Source organism: Bufo bufo, chromosome 7 (genome assembly GCF_905171765.1).
Source record: "Bufo bufo chromosome 7, aBufBuf1.1, whole genome shotgun sequence".
NCBI classification, from domain to species: Eukaryota; Metazoa; Chordata; class Amphibia; order Anura; family Bufonidae; genus Bufo; species Bufo bufo.
In genome coordinates, this window is record NC_053395.1 from 143,275,898 (window position 1) to 143,303,463 (window position 27,566).

Genomic DNA, 27,566 nt, shown 5'->3' on the forward strand with positions numbered 1-27,566 from the left:
TGCTTCATTTACAATACTAGTCTCCTCAGATGGGGAACAGGTGCCTTATGGAACCCCTCAGGTTCCTGGGCCGGGCATAACCACACTCTCTGCATGCTTATAATTATGCATCTGGCATAGTGTGAATAAGGAGATCAGGTAAGTCCTGTACAAGGCGTAAGTAGATACTTGATCTTGAAATATGACCTGTTTGGTGAGTTTACAAGCTGAAAAAAGTTAGCCTCATAATCCTTTTATAATACGCCTTACTGGTGTTGGGAAACAGTTTGATGAACACTTCTTGTCAGAGCTCCTACAGAGTTGAAGAGATGTCTCATCTGCGGTGTTTTGATGAGCTGGTTTTCTTTGTAAATGGGAAAAAGGTATGTTATATTCTGATGAGTCATAGATCATTTTCTCCATTGTAATGGGCCATTTTAATGGACTTATCATACCTTATAATGTGTCTTCAGTTTTGTATCCACTCGTGGCTTTGGATTAAACGCTGCACCAAAAATTGCATCTGTGAATCTATCCATAGGCTAGTTTTACATTTAGGTTCTTTCTCGTATTTTTGAAGGGTTTGCTGTTTTTTGTGGGTTTTTTTTCTAGTGTTTGTTGCTGTGTTGCTGTTTGTTGTAAGAATACAAAAGTGGCATGAAAGCCTATACAAAATATTAAATGCAGGACAAGAAGGTGTTTTTAGTAAAGGCTTTTTTTCACCTTTGAGGTACATTAGGGTAAATGCCATTTTTTTTCTAATTGAAGTATGTATTTCTTTCTACCACAGACATCTATTGTTTGCTGTGTTTTTTGAAGGAAAAAAAAGTGTCATTTGTGTGGACATTTTTAATGACATATTTGCATGCCTTTTTTTTTACCAATGCATTCTCCCTATACAGCTGTACAGAAGGAGTGACATTATGAGGGGGGCATACTTTCCTCTAAAAATAAATGTCAGGCATACCAAAAATGCAATTAAAAGATGTCAGGTGCTAAACACACTGTATGAAAAGGGACCACATAACATGGCGTACAAAACGGTACAAAACAATGAAGAGATATGAGAAAGCCCAAAACACAAGTGCCTATAGTCTCTTGTGCTTCTTTGAGGGTAGGACACAATCCACACTTCTCAGACTTGAATTTCACACCATTGTGACCTACTTTCTATTGTCCAAGTCATATTGTTATATCCTTAAAACTTGGGTATTGTTTCTGGAGCTGCCCATCAGTTCAAGTAAAGCCCCTAAGCTCTGGACAGTGCTATTAAGGGCTCATGCACACGAATGTATTTTCTTTACAGGTCCGTTGCGTTTATTTTTTTGCATACGTATGCGGAACCATTCAATGGGCCTGCAAAAAAACCTGGTTACTCCATGTGCATTCCGTTTCCGTATGTCCGCGTGTCTGTTCCGCAAAAAAGTAGCACATGTCCTATTATTGTCCGCATTACGGACAAGGATAGTACTGTTCTATTAGGGGCCAGCTGTTCTGTTCCGAAAAATACGGAACGTACACGGATGTCATCCGTATTTTTTCCGGACCGCAAAATACATAAGGTCATGTGCATGAGCTCTAACTATGGTTAAAAAAAATCCAGTACACTCCGTCTAATTTCTTAAATATGGAAAATAAACTCATATCTGAATATACCCTTAGGCCTCATGCACACAACCATTGTTCTGGTCCGCATCCGAGTCGCATTTTTTGCAGCTCAGGTGCAGACCCATTCACTTTAATGGGGCCTGCACCCATTAATGGGGCCGTGTGCTGTCCGCATCCGTTGCTCCGTTCCGAGGCCCAGCAAAAAAAATATAGCATGTCCTATTCTTGTCCGTTTTGCAGACAAGAATAGGCATTTCTACAATGGGCCGCCCGTTCCGTAAATTGCGGAAGGCACACGGACGGCTTCCGTTTTTTGTGGATCCGCGGTTTGTGGACCGCAAAAAACGGCACGGTCGTGTGCATGAGGCCTTAGGCTTGTAGAAATCTATAAAGATTTATATTATAGTAATTATGTGGTTTTTGTTTTTAGATTTTTATTTTTTGCTTTTCTTTCTTGCATTAGGAATGACAGTAAATTATAATTTGCATTTTACATACATGTGTTTATTTTGTATGAATTTTCCCCTTTAAATACCATTTTCATTTTAGACCCACAATTCCGTGATCGATTTACTTAATATTTTACAGGGGTTAGAACTCTATTTTTCAGATACCAAGCTCCAAATCTCCTTCTCAATGAAAGTTAAATTATATTGTTCTGTCTCTCTGCCCTGTCGGAGGAATATAATGGCTTACTTTATACAAATGTATTATTGAATCAAAAATTGAAACTGTTAGAAATGTCCTAAAAATAATATCCCTGATTTATCATACCTTCACTCGAGAATTCTGGTGTCAAAAAGTCACAAAAATAGGGGTTTTGCGACTTTTTGCACTCCCTCGTACAAAATTTTACCGCAATCACAAAATTTATTGGCAATTGCTTACATTTTGTGCAAACAAGTGCAAAAAGTTGCAAATGCCCTATTTCTGTGACTTTTTGATGTAAGAATTCTAGAGTGAAGGTATGATAAATCAGGACCAATGTGTTTCACTAGCAAAACAGGCCCCCAAAGTTGGGGCCTTTCTGTACTGATTTTCACTGCAGCACATTCAGAATCCATACATATATGCCATGCATGGATTCTGATTTCTACAATAGGGACTGCAGAGAGCACTGTACTGACAGGTGCACACATATCTGCCTGTTCCACTGAAAGCTTTGGTGCAGGATACACTGCACAATCTGCAATGCCAGGTTAGAGCGGAGACAGACAGGCAGGAGCAGAGATTTGCTGTGCAGAGCTCTTGCCTGTCCTTTAGTCGAGTGGAGCGAGGACAGACACGAGCTCTGCATAGCACATCGCTGCTCCTGTCTGTCTTTACTCCGCCAAAGCCTGGCATAGCACATTGGTGCAGGATGTGCTACGCAAAGCTTTCAGCGGAACAGGCACAGGCAGCAGCACACATCCAAGGGCAGTGCTCACTGCAGAGCATATTGTAGAACTCATGCACCACATATATGGCTGCTACAGAAAGGCATATGTGATTTTCAAACAATGTTATTTGGATGCTTCAGTTTGCCAAGAAAGAGCTGTTTTACTTGCAAATTGTATTTGCGGTTTTGCAGCTGAAACTGCTGTTTCCCAGCAAACTGAAGCATGATATCCTGAGGATAGGTCACCAGCATCATGACACTGCACAAATTCCATAACATTCATAGCCATATACCATTGTGGTTTTTTTGGGCCGCATCAATGCTGGCCTGTTTGGCCTTACCCTAAGAGAAGTAAAGCTCTCCCACATACATGAATAAAATAACCAGTACAGAATGCTGAATGTATTACAATGGAAAAAAATAGGGTGACTAAAGGAAGACTTTCTTGTACTGAGACATAACTGTGTGTGTGTAATATATATACAGTGCTGCCCATAATTATTCATACCCCTGGCAAATTTTGACTTACTTTTATTCAACCAGCAAGTAATTTTTGGACGGGAAATGACATATGTGTCTCCCAAAAGATAATAAGACGATGTACAAGAGGCATTATTGTGGAAAAAAACAATTTCTCAGCTTTTATTTACATTTGAGCAAAAAATACAAGATGTTCCGCACTGTGGAAAATCTCAGAGGACGTGGTCGGAAGCCAAAAGTGACACCTGTGTTGGCCAGGAGGATAGTTAGAGAGGTGATAAAGAATCCAAGGATCACCACCAAGGCCATCCTGGTGAATCTGGGCTCTGCTAATTGCAATGTCTCAAGGCAGACAATCCAACGGACACTGCAAAATGCAGACCAAGGAGGACGCCACTTCTCCAGATAATGCAGACAAAAGCTCGCTTGGCCTTTGCAAAAGCTCATCTGGACAAAGAATAAGTCAGATGAAAAAAAAAATTGAATTGTTTGGTCACAATGATGTTTCCTTCATTTGGCGTAAAAAAGGAGAAGCCTTCAACCCAAAGAACACCATCCTCACTGGCAAACATGGTGGTGGGAACCTAATGCTTTGGGGGGGGTTTTCAGCCAATGGATCAGGGAACCTGATCACAGTAAACGGCACCATGAAAAAAAACCAATACATGAGGCTTCTCAACGACAACATCAGGCAGTCTGCAGAAAACTTGGCCTTAGGCACCAGTGGACATTTCAGCATGACAATGACCCAAAACACACAGCAAAAGTGGTGAAGAAATGGTTAGCAGACAACAACATTAACGTTTTGGAGTGGCCCAGCCAGAGTCCAGACTTGAATCCAATTGAGAATCTGTGGAGGGAGCTAAAGATCAGGGTGATGGCAAGAAGACCCTCCAACCTGAAAGATTTGGAGCTCATTGCTAAAGATGAATGGGCAAAAATACCTGTGGAGAAATGCAAAAAGCTGGTCTGCAATTATAGGAAGCGTTTGATTGCTGTAATAGCCAATAAAGGCTTTTCTATTGATTATTGAGAAGGGTATGAATAATTTTGGACTGGACACTTTTTGTTCAAATGTAAATAAAAGCTGAGAAATGATTTTTTCCAACAATAATGCCTCTTGTACATCGTCTTATTATCTTTTGGGAGACACATGTCATTTCCGGTCAAAAAATTGTCATGTAGCAGTGACGCTGCATTGAATTGGACCGTGGTGCTGGTTCACACTGGCCTGATTTGCACCTGACCAAGAAAGTGTGCTGCATCTTCATTTTCCATTTTTGTTTCCTGCACCTGACAATGGCTGTACCCTTTGAAAACCGCGACCAAGATGTCTTTACCTATAGTAGGGAGGATGAGCTGCGGATACTGCGCGACACGGTGAGAGACACCACTTTTTTATTCGCTCCGTCATTATTGGACATCAAAAAACTATTTGAATATGAATCCAAACGCCTGATCAATTTGGAGCTGCATATGTTCACTCTTTGTGAGTATCACCAAACCCACAGAATACCCCGTGGTATGAGGTCGCAGCTGAGACCGGACTTATTTCCCAATAAAGTTGAATTTTGTACCAGATTCACCCAAATATGTAACAAATTTGCTTTCGATATGATACTTCTTAACGTGGAGTTCTTGCAAAAGGAAATGAGTGTTGTGCAGGAAACCATCTGCAAAAACATAGCTTTACTGGAAGAATTTATGCCAGCTGATGAATATGCTGTGTATATTACCTCATGTACGCCACATTTTGACAAATTGAAATCTGAATTGCAAGAAAAGAAACTACATAAATGGATCCGCGATATGGAGGATTACACACGGGGGTATATCTATATGTGGCAAAAAAAAACCTAGAGGGGAAGACAGAAGATGAATTCCTCTGATAAAAAGAGCATGCGAATGCAACCCCAGGAACATGCGAACCAGGAACGTGGTAATGAAGATTTACAAGCAACACCCTCTATGCCTTTTTTAGGACTCGGTCCAGATTCAATAGAACCAGGAGGGGCGGTAAATGCCATCACAAATGGAGAAGACAAAACCAAAAGCCACAGACCCCAACGCCAGAAAGTACTAAACAAAAAGAGGACACAGTGGTAAATATTTCTTCTCTTACATTGAATGATGCACAGCGATCTGTGTTGGACAAGGGGCTTTCTTTTTGCCCCGTCTCCAAGACGGATTGGTTTAACATGGAGTTAGATTTACATAGGTTCTTACGAACCATCAAGTTAAAAATTTGGTTCACCACACAATACCAAGTACCAAGAAGTAATGAGGATAGATTATCCGAATTATCTTTGTGCAACACAGGGCTATACCTAAAGAGCAATAAATAGATGACCTTGCTGTACTTGTGGGCGCCACTCTGGTATCATTCGACGTGTGTAGTCTATACACGTCGATTGACCATGAGTTGGGTCTCCAGGCGGTACGAGCTTGCTTGAGACATTCAGACTATACTGATATTTGTCAAACTTTTATCCTGACACTTTTGAGATTTGTGTTGACCAAAAAAATTTTTTGGTTTCAGGACGATTTCTTTGTGCAGATGCGTGGGACCGCGATGGGGTCCAACATGGCGCCCACTTATGCTAACATCTACATGGCCCACCTTGAGGAGTCGGTCGTGTATGGCAGCCACCACTTCAGACATGTTCTGGGGTGGTGGCGCTATATCGACGATATCTTCTTGGTGTGGACGGGCGAGACGTTGGGCCTCCTCGCGTTCCACGCATTCCTCAATGAGATCGATCCTACGGTAAAATTCACTGTGGTCCATTCGACTGAGAAATTACAATTTCTGGACACAGAGGTTCAGATCATGGGACGGGGTTTGGTCACTGATCTCTATGTGAAAAGTACTGATAAAAATACATTGTTGCGCTTTGATAGTTATCATCCCCGTTCCATGATCCGGTCGTTACCCTATAGTCAATTTCTCCGAGTAAAGAGGATTGTGAGGGATAAATTGACTAGGGATGTACGATTCAATAAAATGGGTCAGAAATTCGCTGACCGAGGATATCCCAAGAAATTGATTAGGGGGAGTATTTTGCGAGTTGATAGAAATTCCACACTAAGCTCCAGTGAGGACTCTGTAAGAGCCCCACGTATTCCCTTTATCTCCCAGTTCTCTGCTGACAGTCCGCAAATTGCGACTGTCATCAGAAGACATTGGAAGATGATAGGGAATAGTTTCCCTCAGATTGAGGAGTTCCATACGCCTCCACTATTTTCATATCGGAGAGGGCGGAACCTAGGTGACAGGCTGGTGAGGTCTGACGTGGGCAGCGGCAGGACCAGTGTGAGGGCACTATGTGGCTCCACTCGGACTGGCTGCTACCCATGTCACCACTGTGTAAATTGTGGCCTTATGTTGAAGGGGGATTAGTTCCATAACCCGGCGACCAATAAAACGATGAAAATCACTCAGTATTTGACGTGTGATTCGTCCTATGTGGTCTACCTACTATCATGCCCCTGCGGAATAATCAAGACACGGTTAAGACACGGTTAAATCAGCATCGATACTCCATCAGAAAAGAAAATATGGATTTACCAGTGTCCAAGCACTTTAAGGAGGCGGGGCACTCGGAAAAAGATCTTAGGTTCCGCATACTAGAGCAGATACAAATGGGCAGGCGGGGTGGAGATAGGAAGGCCCTCTCAAAAAGCGAGAGCTATTTTGGATTTTTACTTTGAAAACCTTGAGGCCCAATGGCCTGAATGTTGACTTCAGGGTGGATTAGTGGTGTCTCTCCCCATGTACCGTGTTGTCCGTAGTCCCTGTGTTGGGTATAGTGAACATGTGTACAAAACAATCAAGTTGAAGTGTTTTTAACATTTTCTTTTTCTGTATTTTTTATAGATTTGGCTATCAATCACAATCATGACTGACATCCTGCATAAAAACAAGAGCATTCTGGGTCTTGCCAGCTACCCACATTCTGTTATAATTTTTTAAAAAATATCTTGCATGATGGCGCGATGTGAATTTTGCTGCATATGTGGCGCTTGATATATGGCAGTTGTAGGTTCACCCACACAGTGAATACTTTTGATATTTGAATAAGAAGTTGCTGTTCCCTTTTCATAAAGGGTTATACCAGGGTTTGCTCTAACCATTCGGTGCACTTGGTGGATTGGTGCGGTGACTCAAGGGGGACGGAGGTGGTTCGCTGCTGTAACCCGCGGCGCCGCCGCCGTCGCCCGATCACGGCGATGACCTTACTGTTGCTCCTGTTGGTCTTAGCTGTGGGACACCATCCTTTCCCGTAATGTGCACTGTTAGAATGGATTAGTAGTAAGACATGAGGGTTAACAGGACGTCTGACCCTAAGTTCCCATATGTGCGAGATACGCATATTATTGGTGTGCTTGGGTATTCATGCGATCCTGACCCACAGTAATTTATTTAGCTTCTTCACTATTTTGTTTACCTGGTTCCATTTGGATCACGTGACAATGATCACATGACTATAATGTGGGAGGCCTCTACTGCATAGACATGCGCACATCTGAGCAGGCCGGATTGAGCCATCTTGGATATGGGCTCTGTTGAGCTTCTCTGCGCCTGAAGGATCGTGATGTTTAGTGTTCCCGCTCATGCGCAGAAGCTGAATGGGGACGCTGCTGAGACCACGATGCTCCATATGTGCGGTTTATCAGCTGATTGTGTGAGTCTTTTAATTTACACTATGTAATGGGTGCACCTGTACAGTGTGATGATCAATTATACTTCACTATGTTTGTTCACAATATATCATGTATTTGATTATATAGCACTGCAAATTTATTTTACTTATGTACTTGGGACACTGATAATGAGATTTTGTATATGTTTTAAATGTTAACACCATGAATTTTGTTCACTTTTGTATTTGATTGATTTTATTATATTATTAATTGACACACCTATATACTGTGTGATTGTAACACATGTGCACATAGCTTGAGAAAGACCGCAACAAGCGGTTGACACTTCGCTGCTACATGACACTGGGTGAATAAACCGCACGTGTTGTTTTGAACTCCATGGTGTGCTGCTGGCTTTTTTTTCGCTGTATATATATATACAGGGAGTGCAGAATTATTAGGCAAATGAGTATTTTGACCACATCATCCTCTTTATGCATGTTGTCTTACTCCAAGCTGTATAGGCTCGAAAGCCTACTACCAATTAAGCATATTAGGTGATGTGCATCTCTGTAATGAGAAGGGGTGTGGTCTAATGACATCAACACCCTATATTAGGTGTGCATAATTATTAGGCAACTTCCTTTGCTTTGGCAAAATGGGTCAAAAGAAGGACTTGACAGGCTCAGAAAAGTCAAAAATAGTGAGATATCTTGCAGAGGGATGCAGCACTCTTAAAATTGCAAAGCTTCTGAAGCGTGATCATCGAACAATCAAGCGTTTCATTCAAAATAGTCAACAGGGTCACAAGAAGCGTGTGGAAAAACCAAGGCGCAAAATAACTGCCCATGAACTGAGAAAAGTCAAGCGTGCAGCTGCCAAGATGCCACTTGCCACCAGTTTGGCCATATTTCAGAGCTGCAACATCATTGGAGTGCCCAAAAGCACAAGGTGTTCAATAATCAGAGACATGGCCAAGGTAAGAAAGGCTGAAAGACGACCACCACTGAACAAGACACACAAGCTGAAACGTCAAGACTGGGCCAAGAAATATCTCAAGACTGATTTTTCTAAGGTTTTATGGACTGATGAAATGAGAGTGAGTCTTGATGGGCCAGATGGATGGGCCCGTGGCTGGATTGGTAAAGGGCAGAGAGCTCCAGTCCGACTCAGACGCCAGCAAGGTGGAGGTGGAGTACTGGTTTGGGCTGGTATCATCAAAGATGAGCTTGTGGGGCCTTTTCGGGTTGAGGATGGAGTCAAGCTCAACTCCCAGTCCTACTGCCAGTTTCTGGAAGACACCTTCTTCAAGCAGTGGTACAGGAAGAAGTCTGCATCCTTCAAGAAAAACATGATTTTCATGCAGGACAATGCTCCATCACACGCGTCCAAGTACTCCACAGCGTGGCTGGCAAGAAAGGGTATAAAAGAAGAATGACATGGCCTCCTTGTTCACCTGATCTGAACCCCATTGAGAACCTGTGGTCCATCATCAAATGTGAGAATTACAAGGAGGGAAAACAGTACACCTCTCTGAACAGTGTCTGGGAGGCTGTGGTTGCTGCTGCACGCAATGTTGATGGTGAACAGATCAAAACACTGACAGAATCCATGGATGGCAGGCTTTTGAGTGTCATTGCAAAGAAAGGTGGCTATATTGGTCACTGATTTGTTTTTGTTTTGTTTTTGAATGTCAGAAATGTATATTTGTGAATGTTGAGATGTTATATTGGTTTCACTGGTAAAAATAAATAATTGAAATGGGTATATATTTGTTTTTTGTTAAGTTGCCTAATAATTATGCACAGTAATAGTCACCTGCACACACAGATATCCCCCTAAAATAGCTAAAACTAAAAATAAACTAAAAACTACTTCCAAAAATATTCAGCTTTGATAAATGAGTTTTTTGGGTTCATTGAGAACATGGTTGTTGTTCAATAATAAAATTAATCCTCAAAAATACAACTTGCCTAATAATTCTGCACTCCCTATATATATATATATATATATATATATATATATATATATACACACACACACACACACACACACACACATTTAGTATAGTGCCTTTCAAAAGTATTCACCCCCTTGACTTTTTTTTTGTATTTTGTTACATTACAGCCTTAAGTTCAATGTTTTCTTAATCTGAATTTTATGTGATGGATCAGAACACAATAGGCTAAGTTGGTGAAGTGAAATGAGAAAAATATATAAATAAAACTATTGTTTAGAAATAGAAAACAGAAAATTGGCATGTGCATATGTATTCACCCCCTGTGTTAGGAAACCCATAAAAAGCTCTGGTGCAACCAATTTTTACCTTCAAAAGTCACATAATTAGTGAAATGATGTCCACCTGTGAGCAATCTAAGCGTCACATGATCTGTCACACCTAAGCAAGAGGCATCACGAACCAAACACTGCCATGAAGACCAAGGAACTCTCCAAACAACTAAGGGAAAATGTTGTTGAGAAGTACAAGTCAGGGTTAGGTTATAAAAAAAATATCCACATTTTTGATGATCCCCAGGATCACCACCAAAACTCACGGACCAGGCAAGGAGGGCATTAATCAGAAAGGCAGCATAGAGACCTAAGGTAACCCTGGAGGAGTTGCAGAGTTTCACAGCAGAGACTGGAGTATTTGTACATAGGACAACAATAAGCCGTACGTTCCATAGAGTTGGGCTTTATGGCAGAGTGGCCAGAAGAAAGTCATTACTTTCAGCTAAAAACAAAAAGGCACGTTGTGAGTTTGCGAAAAGGCATGTGGGAGACTCGCAAAATGTATGGAGGAAGGTGCTCTGGTCTGATGAGACTAAAATAGAACTTTTCGGCCATCAAAGAAAACGCTATGTCTGTCGCAAACCCAACACATCACCCAAAGAACACCATCCCCACAGTGAAACGTGGTGGTGGCAGCATCATGCTGTGGGGATATTTTTCAGCAGCTGGGACTCGGAAACTGGTCAGAGTTGAGGGAAAGATGGATGGTGCTAAATACAGGGATATTCTTGAGCAAAACTTGTACCACTCTGTGCATGATTTGAGGCTAGGACGGAGGTTCACCTTCCAGCAGGACAATGACCCCAAACACACTGCTAAAGCAACACTTGAGTGGTTTAAGGGGAAACATGTAAATGTGTTGGAATGGCCTAGTCAAAGCCCAGATCTCAATCCAATAGAAAATCTGTGGTCAGACTTAAAGATTGCTGTTCACAACCGCAAACCATCCAACTTGAAGGAGCTGGAGCAGTTTTGCAAGGAGGAATGGGCAAAAATCCAAGTGGTAAGATGTGGCAACTCATAGAGACTTATCCAAACCAACTTGGAGCTGTGATTGCCGCAAAAGGTGGCTCTACAAAGTATTGACTTTAGGGGGTGAATAGTTATGCACATTGCCTTTTTCTGTTATTTTGTCCTATTTGTTGTTTGCTTCACAATAAAAAAAAAAAACATCTTCAAAGTTGTGGGCATGTTCTGTAAATTAAATTATGCAAATCCTCAAACAATCCATGTTAATTCCAGGTTGTGAGGCACCAAAATACGAAAAAAAAAGTCAAGGAGGGTGAATACTTTTGCAAGGCACTGTAGTAGAGAGAGTGACCCAGATTTACTAATGTGTCCACAGTTGTGGCCAAAAGTTTTGAGAATTACATAAATATTGGAAATTGGAAAAGTTGCAGCTTAAGTTTTTATAATAGCAATTTGCATATACTCCAGAATGTTATGAAGAGTGATCAGATGAATTGCATAGTCCTTCTTTGCCATGAAAATTAACTTAATCCCAAAAAAACCTTTCCACTGCATTTCATTGCTGTCATTAAAGGACCTGCTGTGATCATTTCAGTAATCGTCTTGTTAACTCAGGTGAGAATGTTGACGAGCACAAGGCTGGAGATCATTATGTCAGGCTGATTGGGTTAAAATGGCAGACTTGACATGTTAAAAGGAGGGTGATGCTTGAAATCATTGTTCTTCCATTGTTAACCATGGTGACCTTCAAAGAAATGCGTGCAGCCATCATTGCGTTGCATAAAAATGGCTATACAGGCAAGGATATTGTGGCTACTAAGATTGCACCTCAATCAACACTTTATAGGATCATCAAGAACTTCAAGGAAAGAGGTTCAATTCTTGTTAAGAAGGCTTCAGGGCGTCCAAGAAAGTCCAGCAAGCGCCAGGATCGTCTCCTAAAGAGGATTCAGCTGCGGGATCGGAGTGCCACCAGTGCAGAGCTTGCTCAGGAATGGCAGCAGGCAGGTGTGAGCACATCTGCATGCACAGTGAGGCGAAGACTTTTGGAAGATGGCCTGGTGTCAAGAAGGGCAGCAAAGAAGCCACTTCTCTCTAAAAAAAACATCAGGGACAGATTGATCTTCTGCAGAAAGTATGGTGAATGGACTGCTGAGGACTGGGGCAAAGTCATATTCTCCGATGAAGCCTCTTTGCGATTGTTTGGGGCATCTGGAAAAAGGCTTGTCCGGAGAAGAAAAGGTGAGCGCTACCATCAGTCCTGTGTCATGCCAACAGTAAAGCATCTTGAGACCATTCATGTGTGGGGTTGCTTTTCATCAAAGGGAGTGGGCTCACTCACAATTTTGCCCAAAAACACAGCCATGAATAAAGAATGGTACCAAAACACCCTCCAACAGCAACTTCTTCCAACAATCCAACAACAGTTTGGTGAGGAACAATGCATTTTCCAGCACGATGGAGCACCGTGCCATAAGGCAAAAGTGATAACTAAGTTGCTCGGGGACCAAAACATTGACATTTTGGGTCCATGGCCTGGAAACTCCCCAGATCATAATCCCATTGAGAACGTGTGGTCAATCCTCAAGAGGCGGGTGGACAAACAAAAACCCACTAATTCTGACAAACTCCAAGGAGTGATTATGAAAGAATGGGTTGCTATCAGTCAGGAATTGGCCCAGAAGTTGATTGAGAGCATGCCCAGTCGAGTTGAAGAGGTCCTGAAAAAGAAGGGCCAACACTGCAAATACTGACTCTTTGCATAAATGTCATGTAATTGTCGATAAAAGCCTTTGAAACGTATGAAGTGTGTGTAATTATATTTCACTACATCACAGAAACAACTGAAACAAAGATCTAAAAGCAGTTTAGCAGCAAACTTTGTGAAAACGAATATTTGTGTCATTCTCAAAACTTTTGGCCACGACTGTACATCAAAATTCTGTCTAAAAAAAAAAGTGGCACATCTAGGGTTTCTACATTTTTTTCTGACATGCTTGACATGGGATGGGGCTTAGCAGAAATTGGGCAAAGCTTAATTGGGAAGGGGTGGGCTAAGATGCACCAGTTTACTCCAAAATGTTGCTACAATTCTTGTTTAAAATCTGTCAGAATGTAACACAACCAATAGTCAGAGAAAAGTCTCTATCCCTGCATCAGATTTATCATCCACTGAGGAAGGGGTTGTCCCCGAAAAGCGTATGGTCCCAGGAAGTGAGCGTAAATAATAAAGAAATAAACCAAGCCCGATCTAAACCTCCGGCAAGTACACCCAGCTGACCAGTAGGGAGAGCTCCGCTACGTGATACGCCGTGCCGACACCAGCTTCGTCACCACGTGGGACGCTGCGTGAAGTGTGAGAAGCAGGGCAGTGGAGGACGGCGTGGAACGGGAGGCCGGTAAGAGACGCCGAGTATCATGAGGCGGGTGAGGAGGATACCTGAGAATCCGGTAAGCAAAACTTATGTTTACCTCTGGATACAACTAGCGCACCTTACAGCCGGCTGGCTGATATACACAGCGCACCAGAGCTACGGACCCAGGGATAACTGAGGTCGAATTGACCTACAGTATTTCAATATAAACAGGACAACGATATATTGGACTGCTCAAATTGCACATTTTAATCAAAGAACGGCACTAGTGCACTTTAATTTCTTCTTTAAAGATACTATATTACAACTAAGAACCTACTATCCCTGAAAAGGAGATATATATATGGTGGACTATTTACCTACTTCTTTTCCTTCACACATATTGATTTTAGGAATTTATTTTACATTGATTGATGTGATTTTACTGTGTGTATCTATATTTTACCATTTTAATATTTTAGGGATTGCCCATGATTGTTATCTTGCAGTGAAGATATTAAATTAATTGATAAATTGACAACCAATTCCACGATCTATGTGTGTTCCCTTCTGTAGAGAGTGCCCCTCTTAAATTTATTTATATACTCTGTCTACCTAGGCCTGAGGTGAGGCCTTTTGGAGGTGAGCACCTCATATCCAATACTGATCTGTGGGTGTAGCCGCTATTTTTCTATTATCTATACCAAGATTTATCATCCAGCCTAGGGCACTGTGATAAATCTAGTACAGGTTTAGACAGCCTACACTTACACACGATTAGTAAATCTGGGCCAGCATATTTCTCAAGAACACTCTTGAGTTAATCTGAAAATTGAGATAATCTTGTAATACGCTTCTCAATGATTGCAACATAATTGTGCCAGTTTGGTAGTCAATTAACTTGTGTCTATGTAAGAGTGTGCAAAATTTGGAACAAACACCATGCACCCAAGAAACTCACTAAGGCTACTCTCAAATGTGCAGCACAGCTCTCCAGCACGCTGTTCTAGCAGGGTATGCCAAAAATCGTCTGGACAAAAACCACTGTGTGCAGCGCTTTTTGTCCAGCTGAATCCTGGGGAGCTGTCGGATCCCATTAAAGTCATTGGGGGCTTTATCCAGCAATGCCAAATCCAGAGAGCCCCGGCAGGCTGTTCTCTGCCAGGACAGCCAGTTGGAGAGCTGTGCCGCAGGTGTGAAACTAACCTAAAAGAAAAACACTATAAACAAATAAAAAAAATTGTTAGTGGTGCATTTTAAAATTTCACTAAAGAATTCCAGCTAACATCTGGCTGTAGAGCTTTTGCAAATTTTTTTTTTTAAAGATGCTGAGATTAAAAATGTTTCAAAATGGTTTTTTTTTTCAAATAAACTTTTTGTAAAATCATCCTTACAGGTAACACAGTGTATGGAGACGGAAGCACAGCTCTGACCACATTGTAGAGACCAATACCGTGTGCTGAAGCTCAGCTCCAATTTAATTGAATGAATGCTGGACACCCACTGTTCTGGTATTGATGACCTAGCCTTAAGACAAGTCATCAATATTTATAACCTTAAAAGCCCCTTTTTTTTCATGTCTTCTGAAAACTGCAATCTGAACCAAACATGTAAATAAACCTATAAGGTACGGCCAAACTAGGCAATTGCCACACAGGGGAGACATACCCGCAATGCTGCCGAAAGCAACCTGGCCATTGATGATAGGCAAGAGAATGCCAATCAAATCTAATACCAAATGGCTGAGGCTCGCAAGGCTGCACAGTTTTCATCCACATATGTCTCCACCATGCGCTAGCAGCTCCATTTGGCCATACCCTAATAAATACAGTTTATAATTCTTCAGTTGCCTGAGTTACATTTTCTATATAGCTTTGTTGATTCTCTGCTGCATTAACAACACATTTTATGTATTTTCTTTACTCTAGATAGTAGAAAAAAATGCGGATCCTGAAATTCAGTTGCTTCCATACTTGAGAAAGCATTGTATCCTTTTGTGCAGCTTCATGTTTATGGTGCCAGTACAGAGGTATGAAACTGTATCTGTTACGGCAAAACTAACACACTGGTTGAGATTTACTAATGTGTCCTCACCACAGATGTATCTAAAAAACGTAGTGTAAATTGGTGTACATGCAGTAGAGCCGGACCGTGGTACGGTTACACGGACGCCAAATTCTGCAGTGGGTCAGGATATGGGTATAATAGTCTATAGTTTTGTTCGTGACACCAATTGCAGCATGTGCAGGGTACTAACACAGGGCCCTTTAAGGTGTTGTAACTCACGTACCAGGTTAGGCATGCCAGAGTGGTGTAATGTCTCTGTGTGGTAATGGCAATAGTGTCAACGGTGTCTCCTACCTTGGTACGGCTGGACTCCTGGATCCTGGCTCACTTGCAATAAAATGAGTGTGTTGCTAGTAGGAGTAATTGAGGGATTTGCAGCAATAATTGAGATCCAGACTTGGAATAAAGTTCAAACTCAAGTCTTTACTAGATGCAGCTTTCATCCAAGTGAGATACAGCATTAGTCTGAAGTCCCAGCAGGTATTGGCAATGTGTGGCAGGAATCTGGCTTCTGCTCTATCATGTGCCTGGAGCTTTTGCAGGAAAAGGACATCTGCTTAGTAGCTCTGTAATGTTGCAGGAATTTATCTTCTGCACTATCTATCTTCTGCTGTCTTGGGGACTGACTAGCTTTGAGAAGGATTATATGGCTTCTCCTGGGTCTCTGGTCTGTACTCACAGTTAGCTTTACAGGGTATGGTTCTTCCTGGATATCTGGAGTTGTCTGCTTGCTTCTTCCAGCTGAAACTGCAAGGCTCAGGCTGGGGATGATGATCAATGTCTCAGCCGAGACAAGATCCTGGCTTTGGATCCCTATATCTGGGAGCTCCTACCATGCACACCCTACCTCTAGCAGGGGGTGGGTTACACACTAACTCTAACTTCCTCCTCTCCCCATGAGGCAGGATGTGGGAACATTCCACACCTCCTCACAGAGGGGGGAGCTAAACTGGAATGTACTATTCCAGCCTAGAAACACTAAACTGTAGCTAAGTCCTTGCTGAACACATTGCTGTCACCTGCTGGTGAACATGAAAATTACAGCAATATACATTTATAAGGCTTAGAATGCACAATTGTGAGGAAATTACATGAAATTACACAAGATGACAATGTTAATGCCCTTAACAGGTTGTAGCGGGGTAAAAGAGTTTCGTAACATAACTCTGGGATGTTACATACATAGGTTTTCTCCAATTTTTTTACTCACTTGACAAGGGGCATATCTTTAAAGCAAAGGACACAGGCCTAAAATGTGCCAAATTGAGGCAAAATTCTGTAGAGAAAAAGTAGCAGAAATGTGACCAACCAATAGACAGTGTTAACTTACAGTTAGTTTAAATATGTCTCAAATGTATCATACAACTTGAGCCACTGTGATAAATTTGACAAATTTTAAGACTGCCTGGCTCAGATTAAACCTAAGGCCCCTTTCACACGAGGGAGTTTTCCGCTTGGGTGCAATGCGTGACGTGAACGCATAGCACCCGCACTGAATCCGGACCCATTCATGTCAATGAGTCTGCATCAGTTCTGCTTTGGGTGAAAAACGTAGCATGTTCTATATTCTGTGTTTTTCACGCAAGCAGGTGCAGATGCAATGCGTTTTTTCACTGATGGTTGCTAGGAGATGTTGTTTGTAAACCTTCAGTTTTTTATCACGCGCGTGAAAAACAGATCAAAACGCATTGCACCCACGCGGAAAAAACTAAACAACTTAACGCAATCGCAGACAAAACTGACTGAACTTGCTTACAAGATGGTGCGAGTTTCACTGAACGCATAATGAACACATCCGGACCTAATCCGTCACCCTCGCGTGAAAGGGGCCTAATAGTAAATGTAGGCCACTGTGAAATGCCAAGTGAAGGGGTGTTCATGACTTCTGTTTGATGTTCTTTGAATCCCTCAGACCTGCACTTAGCATAAGGGCTCATGCACATGACCATGCTCGTTCTGGGAAACATGGCCCATGTGTTGGTTGCATCTGTCGGACCATCAGTGGCTCTTCTGACCCAAACTCACTGCATCATAACAAGTTGTGATGCAGTAAGTTTCTATCTGACTGCTGGTCTATTGTACTATACCCACATGATGATGGTCAGGTAGGAACTAACTGCAACATAACTTACTATGATGCAGTGAGTTTGGGTCAGTGGACCCGCCATTGGCCTAGGAGATGCGGCTGACACAGGGGTCGTGTTTCCAGAACTCTGCATGGTTGAGTGCATGAGTTCCTATACACAGGAAAAGATTATGGGGCACATTTATAAAGGCCCATAGCTGGCGGTGGATCTGCCGAAGTTATGAAGAGGCGCAGGCCTCTCCATTACTTCAGCACATCCAGCGCCAGTTCTAAATGTAAGACAGCTTCCTAGCTGCCCCAAAAAAGCCACAAAAATGATGTGCAAAGGAAAGCTTTCTTCACACAAAATAGTTTTTTTTTTTTTTTTGGTGGAATAAAACTTTTTTTTTTTTTCATATTATCTGACCACTGCTTTCAGACGAGTGTCTTTTGTCATCACATGAAGGTGAACAGGAATTTGTCCCCTAGGCAAGGTAAGCGGTGAATACTGCTTCTAGGGGTACAACCACATGGTCAGGTTTCTGCATCTAGTTTTAGACATCAGGAGTGGATTAGAAAAGGAGAGAAAGTATAGGTAGTAAGGATAGATATGACTTTTATTGATTTCAATCCTGATTTTGGCTTCCAAAATTGCTGACTGTTTGGTTGTACCCTAAGGATATGATTATAAAAAGAACCATGAGTCTTCAGTCTGTTATATGCAGAAACATGCCATACTTTACTATTGGAAATTATTCAAATATTGCAAAAATTCTGAACTACGTTGTAAACAGTATTTCCTTAAAGATATAGTAACAATATTAGCATTAAATGCCATATTAGCATTTTCACAATAGATTTAGTAGGGCTGTAGACATCTTTTTATTTTATATCATTTTTATTATTCAACATTAACATACAAGATACAGAATTTCACACAAAACAAAACATCAAAATATATACCCAACCCAAGCCACCATATCCGAGAGAGAGAGGAAAAAAATAAAAATGTAATTATTGTGCAATATTAATCAGCCAATAATTCCAAAGGTTAGAGAACAAATCATTTTTTCCCCTGTTATTATATATTATTTTCTCCATCCTTATAATATGGTCCACCGCTCTCTTCCACTCTATCACAGAGGGGGATCTTTTTTAATCCATCTTATTAAAATAAGGAGTCTTGCTTGAAACAATATTTTACAAAGTATTTGTTTATCCATTCTTGAGATCCGCACGTGCATCATACCTCCTAATATACACGCCAATGGATCTCCCTCTATTTGTACTCTGATAGATTTTTAATAATAACCGCTATTTCAGACCAGTATCGGAACAGTTTTAGACATCTCCATACCAAATGGAAGAGGCCTGCTTTCTCCCAACGACACCTAGGACATTCATCTGTGGGTTTTTTTACCCATTTTTTTAAGCAATAGAGGAGATCGATATAGCCTATGAATAAAAAAATAATTTGGAACACCATGAGAGGCCCTCATTGAGATCATAGATCTATTCTTCAATACTTCCTCCCACTGTTCCTCTGATATCCCTTCTATATCTTTTTTACATTTCTCTTTAGCCACTAAATAATCTTACTTTGTTGATTTTTAACAATAACCTATATCTTCTTGAAACAGATCCTCTTACCTTTCTATTACCAAAAAGTTGATTAATATTCTCCATAGGGGCCTTTTTGTATTTCTGGGAGTCTTTCATATTTGGTTAAATCCCCCTCAAATAAATGAAACAACAAATACCCTTATTTTCCCAATTTACATAGTATTTAATTTTCTATATTTCTCGCAAAATTAGCATTATTCCATATAGAAGTGAAATCTGTATATTCTTTAATATCCATAATTTTTTTAATATCTCTCCAAACATGATCCATTAACTTAAAAATATATTTATTAATAATTATACTCCCCAATATTCCCGATTCCAATACTTCCTTCATCTTAAGGCTACTTTGACACTCGCGTTTGGTGCTGATCCATCATGGATTTGCACAGACGGATCTGTTCAGATGATACAACCGTCTGCATCCGCTCAGAACAGATCCGTTTGTATAATCTTTAACATAGCCAAGACGGATCCGTCTTGAACACCATGGAAAGTCAATGGGTAACGGATCTGTTTTCTATTGTGCCAGATTGTGTCATAGAAAATGGAGCCATCCTCATTGACTTGCATTGTGTGTCAGAACGGATCCGTTTGGCTTACTTTTGTCAGATGGACTCCAAAACACTGCAAGCAGCGTTTTGGTGTCCGCCTCCAAAGCGGAATGGAGATGGAACGGAGGCAAACTGATGCATTCTGACCAGATCCTTTTCCATTCAGAATGCATTAAGGCAAAACTGATCAGTTTTGGATCACTTGTGGGAGCCCTAAACGGATCTCACAAACGGAAAGCCAAAATGCAAGTGTGAAAGTAGCCTAAATTGATTGTCCTTCCAACCCAATTTTTTTAAGTGCCAACTCATAATAGGTGAAATATTACCCTCACTCATAAAAACAAACTGCAACTCAAAAATATATGTACCAATTTGGGAGTGCCACCCTCTTTACATGGTAACTGTAGAATCTCTAACCTTATCCTTGGATTCCCCTCTTTCCAAACAAATTCCCTTATCAATCTATTCATAATAGTGAAAACATTAATTGGTAACCATACTGGAGCACATTGCAATACATAAAGAATCTTAGGAAGAAAAACCATCTTTATCAAATGAATTCGTCCCATCATAGATAATGGTAACCTTTTCCAATTATGTATTTTTTTTTAAACTCATCTAAGAGAGGATGGACATTCAACGTAACATATTACATCAGATTCCTTGCAATATTTACTCCCAAATACCTAAAACTACTATCTCTACCCACCTGGTAAACTTCAAAACTCCTCTCATCTACCTCATCCCCTAATAATAACAAGTGAGATTCGGATCCGTCCTGATTTCCATTATGCAGGACTGGACTCCAGGGCGGATCCGTTCTGCTGCAATAGACTTGTATTATGAAGGATCAAAACAGAATGCATCTTAAAGGCTTCCGTTTTGACTTCCGTCTTATGGATTCCGCTATTTTCTGTTATAACCATGTTATAACGGAAAGCCATAACGGAATACATAACGCTGATGTGAATCCACCCTAAGAACAATAACATATCATCCGCATATAACATTATTTTCTCCCTTACATTACGGTATTGAAACCCCTTAAAGGGGTTATCCGAGGTTTTTTTTCTTTCTATGTTCCTAACTAAGCAAATGTAACAGCTTTCCAATTAACTCACTTTATCTCCAGTGGCTGGTTTCTCAGATTTCACTGAGGGTCACATGACCTGTGATGTCAGCTTCTCTCCCTGCTCTGATAAAGGTCGTTTACAAGCCTGTAAACGAAACTCACTGTGCTGGCCTCGCCCCCCCCCCCCCCCCCCCTTCACTGCCGTCTGCTCTCTGCTAGGATTCTTAACCCCTTCAGCTGCACATCTCTGCAGGCAGTGAGGAGACAATTCTGGGCACAGAAGCTTAAGGACTAGAGAGAGCATTGCACAAGAAGGTAGGGGGAAGATCCTGTGTGTATTAGCAGTGTCATTATACAGCTGGGACTTGTAGTCCTACACATACATGCTACAGAGTCTCCCAGCAGGCAGACATGTCACTCAGGGCAGCACTTGTATTCACTCCCTTAGCAGTGTCATTATACAGCTGGGACTTGTAGTCCTACACATACAACATGCTGCAGAGTCTCCCAGCAGGCAGACATGTCACTCAGGGAAGCTCTTGTATTCACTCCCTTAGCAGTGTCATTATACAGCTGGGACTTGTAGTTCTTACATACAACATGCTGCTGAGTCTCCCAGCAGGCAGACATGTCACTCAGGGCAGCACTTGTATTCACTCCCTTAGCAGTGTCATTATACAGCTGGGACTTGTAGTTCTTACATACAACATGCTGCTGAGTCTCCCAGCAGGCAGACATGTCACTCAGGGCAGCACTTGTATTCACTCCCTTAGCAGTGTCATTATACAGCTGGGACTTGTAGTTCTTATATACAACATGCTGCAGAGTCTCCCAGCAGGCAGACATGTCACTCAGGGCAGCTCTTGTATTCACTCCCTTAGCAGTGTCATTATACAGCTGGGACTTGTAGTTCTTACATACAACATGCTACAGAGTCTCCCAGCCGGCAGACATGTCACTCAGGGCAGCTCTTGTATTCACTTCCTTAGCAGAGCAGGGGGAGGGGCAGAGATTGTTTTTATTGCATGTAAACAAAGGGCCAGAAAAGAACCAGGGAAATGAGGAAATATATATATTTTCTTTGCTTAGCTCAGTTATATATCAGATTTTCAGTGCTATATTATTTTTTTTCATAACTCGGACAACCCCTTTAATAAAAACAGATATGAGAATAAAGAGCCCAGAATAAACTGACCCCAAAATAAGTACAGTCCCCATAATAAATGCAAACTCCAGAATGAATCTGAAAATGACTACAGAATAAATGCAGTCCCCAGGATCACATTCCTTAAAGGGAACCTGTCACCGGGATTTTGTGTATAGAGCTGAGGACATGGGTTGCTCGATAGCCACTAGCACATCCGCAATATCCAGTCCCCATAGCTCTGTGTGCTTTTATTGTGTAAAAAAAACTATTTGATACATATGCAAATTAACCTGAGATGAGTCCTGTATGTGAGATGAGTCAGGGACAGGACTCATCTCAGGTTAATTTGCATATCTATCAAATCGTTTTTCTTCCACAATAAAAGCACACAGAGCTATGGGGACTGGGTATTGCGGATGTGCTAGCGGCCATCTAGCAACCCATGTCCTCCGCTCTATACACAAAATCCCGGTGACAGGTTCCCTTTAAATAAATATATACACCAGACTATACAACAGAATATAGACCTCTTAATAAATACAGACCCAGAATAGACCCAAAAGATAAATGTGGGCCTCCAAAATAACGACAGACCCCAGACCAGACTCCCTAAATGCAGACCGTAGATCAGACCCCTACATGTACAGTATCTCACAAAAGTGAGTACACCCCTCACATTTAGTGATGGCCTTGAGGTTCACCTGGCGGTCGGTTCGCGGCGAACTATGTGCATTCGCGATCCACCGAACATGCAAACGTATAGTGATGTCCGCGTGCTCCATATTCTTTTGCATTGCACAAAACTTTGACCCATGACACATCCATCAGGTGGGACAGGCCTGCCAATTGAGACATTTCAGCACATGGACACACCCCCAACCCTATAACAGAACCTGATCTGGAAGCCATTTTACATTATGTGTTTTGCCAGTGTAGGGAGAGGTTGCATTTTGGAGCAGGGACAGGCGGTTAGGGACTTAGGGACACCAAACGCTTGCTAATTGGGCCACAAAAGTCCTATTAAGGACTGGTAACATTGTGCTATCGATAGTTGTGATACACGGAGGGGTGTCATATACTTATAATATACTTTCTAACATAGAAAGTACCGTATTTTTTTGCTTTATAAGACACACCTGATGATAAGACGCACCTAGATATTTGAGGAGGAAAATAAGAAAAAAATATTTTGAACCAAAAGGTGTGCTTTTGGTGGGTTTTGAACTAATGGTTGTCTGTGGATGACACTGTTATGGAGGATCTGTGGATGACGCCCTGTTATGGGGGATCTGTGGATGGCACTGTTATGAGGAGTCTGTGGATGGCAGTTTCTAAGGGGGATTTGTGGATGGACACACTGTTATGGGGGACCTGTGGAGGACACTGTTATGGGGGGATCTGTGGATGACACTCTTATGGGGGTGGTCTGTGGATCATACACTAGTGTGGGGGATGTGTGAATTACACACATAGCATCTTATGTAATGGGGGTCACTATTCACACAGGACAATATACAGTCGTGGCCAAAAGTTTTGAGAACTACATAAATATTGGAAATTGGAAAAGTTGCTGCTTAAGTTTTTATAATAGCAATTTGCATATACTCCAGAATGTTATGAAGAGTGATCAGATCACTGATCAGTGATCAGTCCTTCTTTGCCATGAAAATGAACTTAATCCCAAAAAAACCTTTCCACTGCATTTCATTGCTGTCATTAAAGGACCTGCTGAGATCATTTCAGTAATCGTCTTGTTAACTCAGGTGAGAATGTTGACGAGCACAAGGCTGGAGATCATTATGTCAGGCTGATTGTGTTAAAATGGCAGACTTGACATGTTAAAAGGAGGGTGATGCTTGAAATCATTGTTTTTCCATTGTTAACCATGGCGACCTGCAAAGAAACGCGTGCAGCCATCATTGTGTTGCATAAAAATGGCTTCACAGGCAAGGATATTGTGGCTACTAAGATTGCACCTCAATCAACAATTTATAGGATCATCAAAAAGGGAAGGTCTCCTGAAGGAAATATAGCTCCCAGAAGGGCATCCCTGAACTATATGGCCACGTTCAGCGGCAAGTTAATATATCTCTGGCACAGTGTCCGTGCCAAAATACATCTGACCACAGACTCGTGGTCTAGCAAACACGGGCATGGAAGGTACATAACTTTTACTGCCCACTGGGTGAACCTTCTGACGGCCATCAAGCATGTAACCCATGGCACCCGTGTGGATTTGGTGTTACTGCCACGGATTGCATGCAGGCCTGCCTCTTCTTCTCCTCCTCCTACTTCATCCTCCACCTCCTCCTCGGATGACTCCACCTTTTCCACTGCTACCGCCTCTTCGGCTGCACCCCCCAAGCCCCCAGAACCTATTCGACGTGCCAGTTGAGATGTTGCCATGCTGTGCTGCGGCTGTTGTGCCTGGAAGCCAAGAGCCACACCGGTCATGCACTGCTTTCAGCTCTGCGATCAGAGGCCAATCAGTGGCTAACCCCGCTCAATTTGACAGTTGGTAAAGTGGTGTGCGACAACGGTGCCAATCTGCTGAGCGCGCTGAAACAGGGCAAAATGACACACGTGTCGTGCATGGCACATGTCCTGAACTTAGTCGTGCACCGATTCGCTGCCAAATACCCCGGGTCCAGGACTTCTTGCGGCAGGCCAGGAAAATCTCTGGCCAATTTAGAAGATCTTTCACAGCCATGGCTCGCCTTGCTGACGTTCAGCGGCGACACCACTTGCCCGTCAGACCTTGTATATGCTTAATAGGCTGCTCCAGCAGAAACGTGCCGTTAACATCTACCTGTATGAACTCTGCGACAGGACAGGTTCTAGGAGCTTGGTTTCTTTTCACCACGCCAGTGGCTTCTCATGCGCGACGCATGCAGACTTCTGTGGCCATTGATGAGATCACCAAACTGGTCAGTCGCAGCCAGGGCGCCATCAGTGACATTGTACCTTATGCCTTCTTTCTGTAGCGTGCATTACATCGTGTCATTGATCAAGCCATCGAGCAGCAGGAGCTGGAAGATGAGGAAGTCGTAATGCTGAATGAATTCCCAGGGGGGACTACTCCATCTGAGACAAGTCAGCAAGAGTCTGAAGAGGAGTCAGAGGAGGATGGTGCCTGGGGGGAGGAGGAGGAGCAAGAAGAGCAGGTTTTAAGCTTTTCTGGGATCCCTGGTGTTGTCCGTGGATAGGGGGAGGATACTGACTACGACATTCTCCTCGGCGATGAGCAGGAGCCAGGCCGCACCACCACTTCCAATTTAGTGCAAATGGGGGCCTTTATGCTCCAGTGTTTAAAGAGGGACCCCCGTATAAAAAGCATAAAGGTCAAGGACCTGTACTGGGTGGCAACGTACTTAGACCCCAGATACAAACACAAAATGGCAGACATATTACCAGCATCACAGAGGGCTGTCAGAATGCAGCATGTCCAGGTCTTGCTGCGAGAGATGCTGCATTCTGCTGTAGCGGGCACTGGCAGAGAAATTTCCACCCACAGCAAAACAGCCAACCCATCGACAGCCGCCCTCGGGATCCAGCCTCAGGGAACGCCTAGACCGACAGATGTCCGACTACATCGGATTAACGGCCGATGTGGACGCTCTCAAAAGCAAGGAACCCCTTGACTACTGGGTGTGCAGGCTTGACCTGTGGCCAGAGCTGGCACAATTTGCCATGGAACTCTTGGCTTGCCCCTCGTCGTGTGTCCTGTCCAAAAGGACGATCAGCGCAGCAGGGGGGATAGTGACCGATAAGCGCACTCGCCTTGATCACGACAGTGTGGACTACCTCATATTTTTTAAAATGAATGAGGCATGGATCTCGGAGGAATTCAACACCTGTGATGACCACGTGTAATTGAATTTCTTCATGCCAGCCCACACATAACCGCCACCACCCAGAACAAAGAATGGTCCTAAATAAATAAATAAATTGGACTGGCACTCTGTATGTGTGGTAATGGAATAAATACAGTAAATGATGTAATAAAAGGTGATCACAATTTAATTCCTAAACAAAAATACAATAAAATGCACAATAGGATAAAACATATGTGAACGCTAAAATATGAATAGCAGCACTGATATGGTGGTACGTTCGTTAATCTATGATATGAAGTTCATCGATGGTATAAAGTTCATATATTCGGACCACCAAACTTGGTTGGGTATAGTGGTTGTCCTTTCAATCACAAAATTTTGTAGGTGCAAAAGAACGCAAATGAGCGTGATGATTGTGCAGTTTGGGCACAAAGTATATGTGCTGCCGAAACTTCAGCACAGATGAGCTGTCCCCTGAATAGCGGTAAATTGCAGTCACTGTAATGCAGTACACCAAGGTAAGAAAGATATCGGATATTACCTTGAGCCAGCTGAAGTGGAAAACAGAGTCACTCACATATATGGTGCGGCTGATCCCGTACTTGGAGATAAACGCCGAAGCGTGCTGCTTGCTTAGCCGTCTGTATCGCAGAGTATGCTGCGTCCCACGTGATCCGTGACGTCTCCGGTCTGGGACTTCTGGCAGAGTATCGCGAGATCTGGTGCGGCAATCAGAATAGCAAGAGCTATGCTCGGCAGGTCCTAGATGGAGTTTTTTTCACTGGAGCGCTCCAGTTATTACAATGGACTGTTCACAGATTTCTTCATCTGTGTATCCGGAGAAGGCCTTGATTATAATGGGAGTGTATCAGCTTGTTACGCCAGACGCGTTTCGGGGACCTCTTCCCCTTCCTCAGTGGCAGCTGATCTCCCAAACTTTGGAATGAGTTTATATAGACCGCAAAGAGAAATACAAAAAGCGGTTTGGATTCCCAGTTTCAATTATTTGTTCATTATTCCATTTATCATGGATACTGGGACACAAAAAGCGGTCTGGATTTCCAAATTTCAAGATTTTATAATAAGTGCTATTCTGTGCGTTTTTGATGCAGTATTTTGCAACAATGTTTGATTCGGACCTAATTCAATGCTTGTTAAAAGATACATTAAATAAATATAATAAATGATGCTGCAGTAATTATTTATATATAAAAAATATATAGAATACTAATCTATTCATCAGATCATTAAATTTGAATAAAAACATATAACATACATACAAGTAAATACAAATATAAATAGTTAAGATATATATATATATATATATATATAAATATATGGAAATAAAAATATGAAAATGAAAATGTGAAAATGAAATAAAAAATATATCTATATATATAAAAATATAAAAACACATAATGATGATACATGTTGCTTGATGTCCCAAGATTTGCAGGATTTCAGTATTCAGACATATTCAAAAAAAGTGAATGAGATG

General features: G+C 42.0%; 1 protein-coding gene across 1 annotated transcript in view; it reads left to right on the top strand.

Moving 5' to 3' along the window:
- The first annotated feature begins 259 nt into the window (after positions 1 to 259).
- LOC121007369 (aldehyde oxidase 1-like) overlaps positions 260 to 27,566 on the top strand; it is a 226,651-nt gene continuing 199,344 nt past the window's right edge. Inside the window, exons 1-2 of the mRNA XM_040439251.1 lie at positions 260 to 362; positions 15,633 to 15,690. Coding sequence (XP_040295185.1) covers positions 270 to 362; positions 15,633 to 15,690 — 151 coding nt within the window. The 5' untranslated portion in view covers positions 260 to 269. The remainder of the gene's footprint in view (positions 363 to 15,632; positions 15,691 to 27,566) is intronic.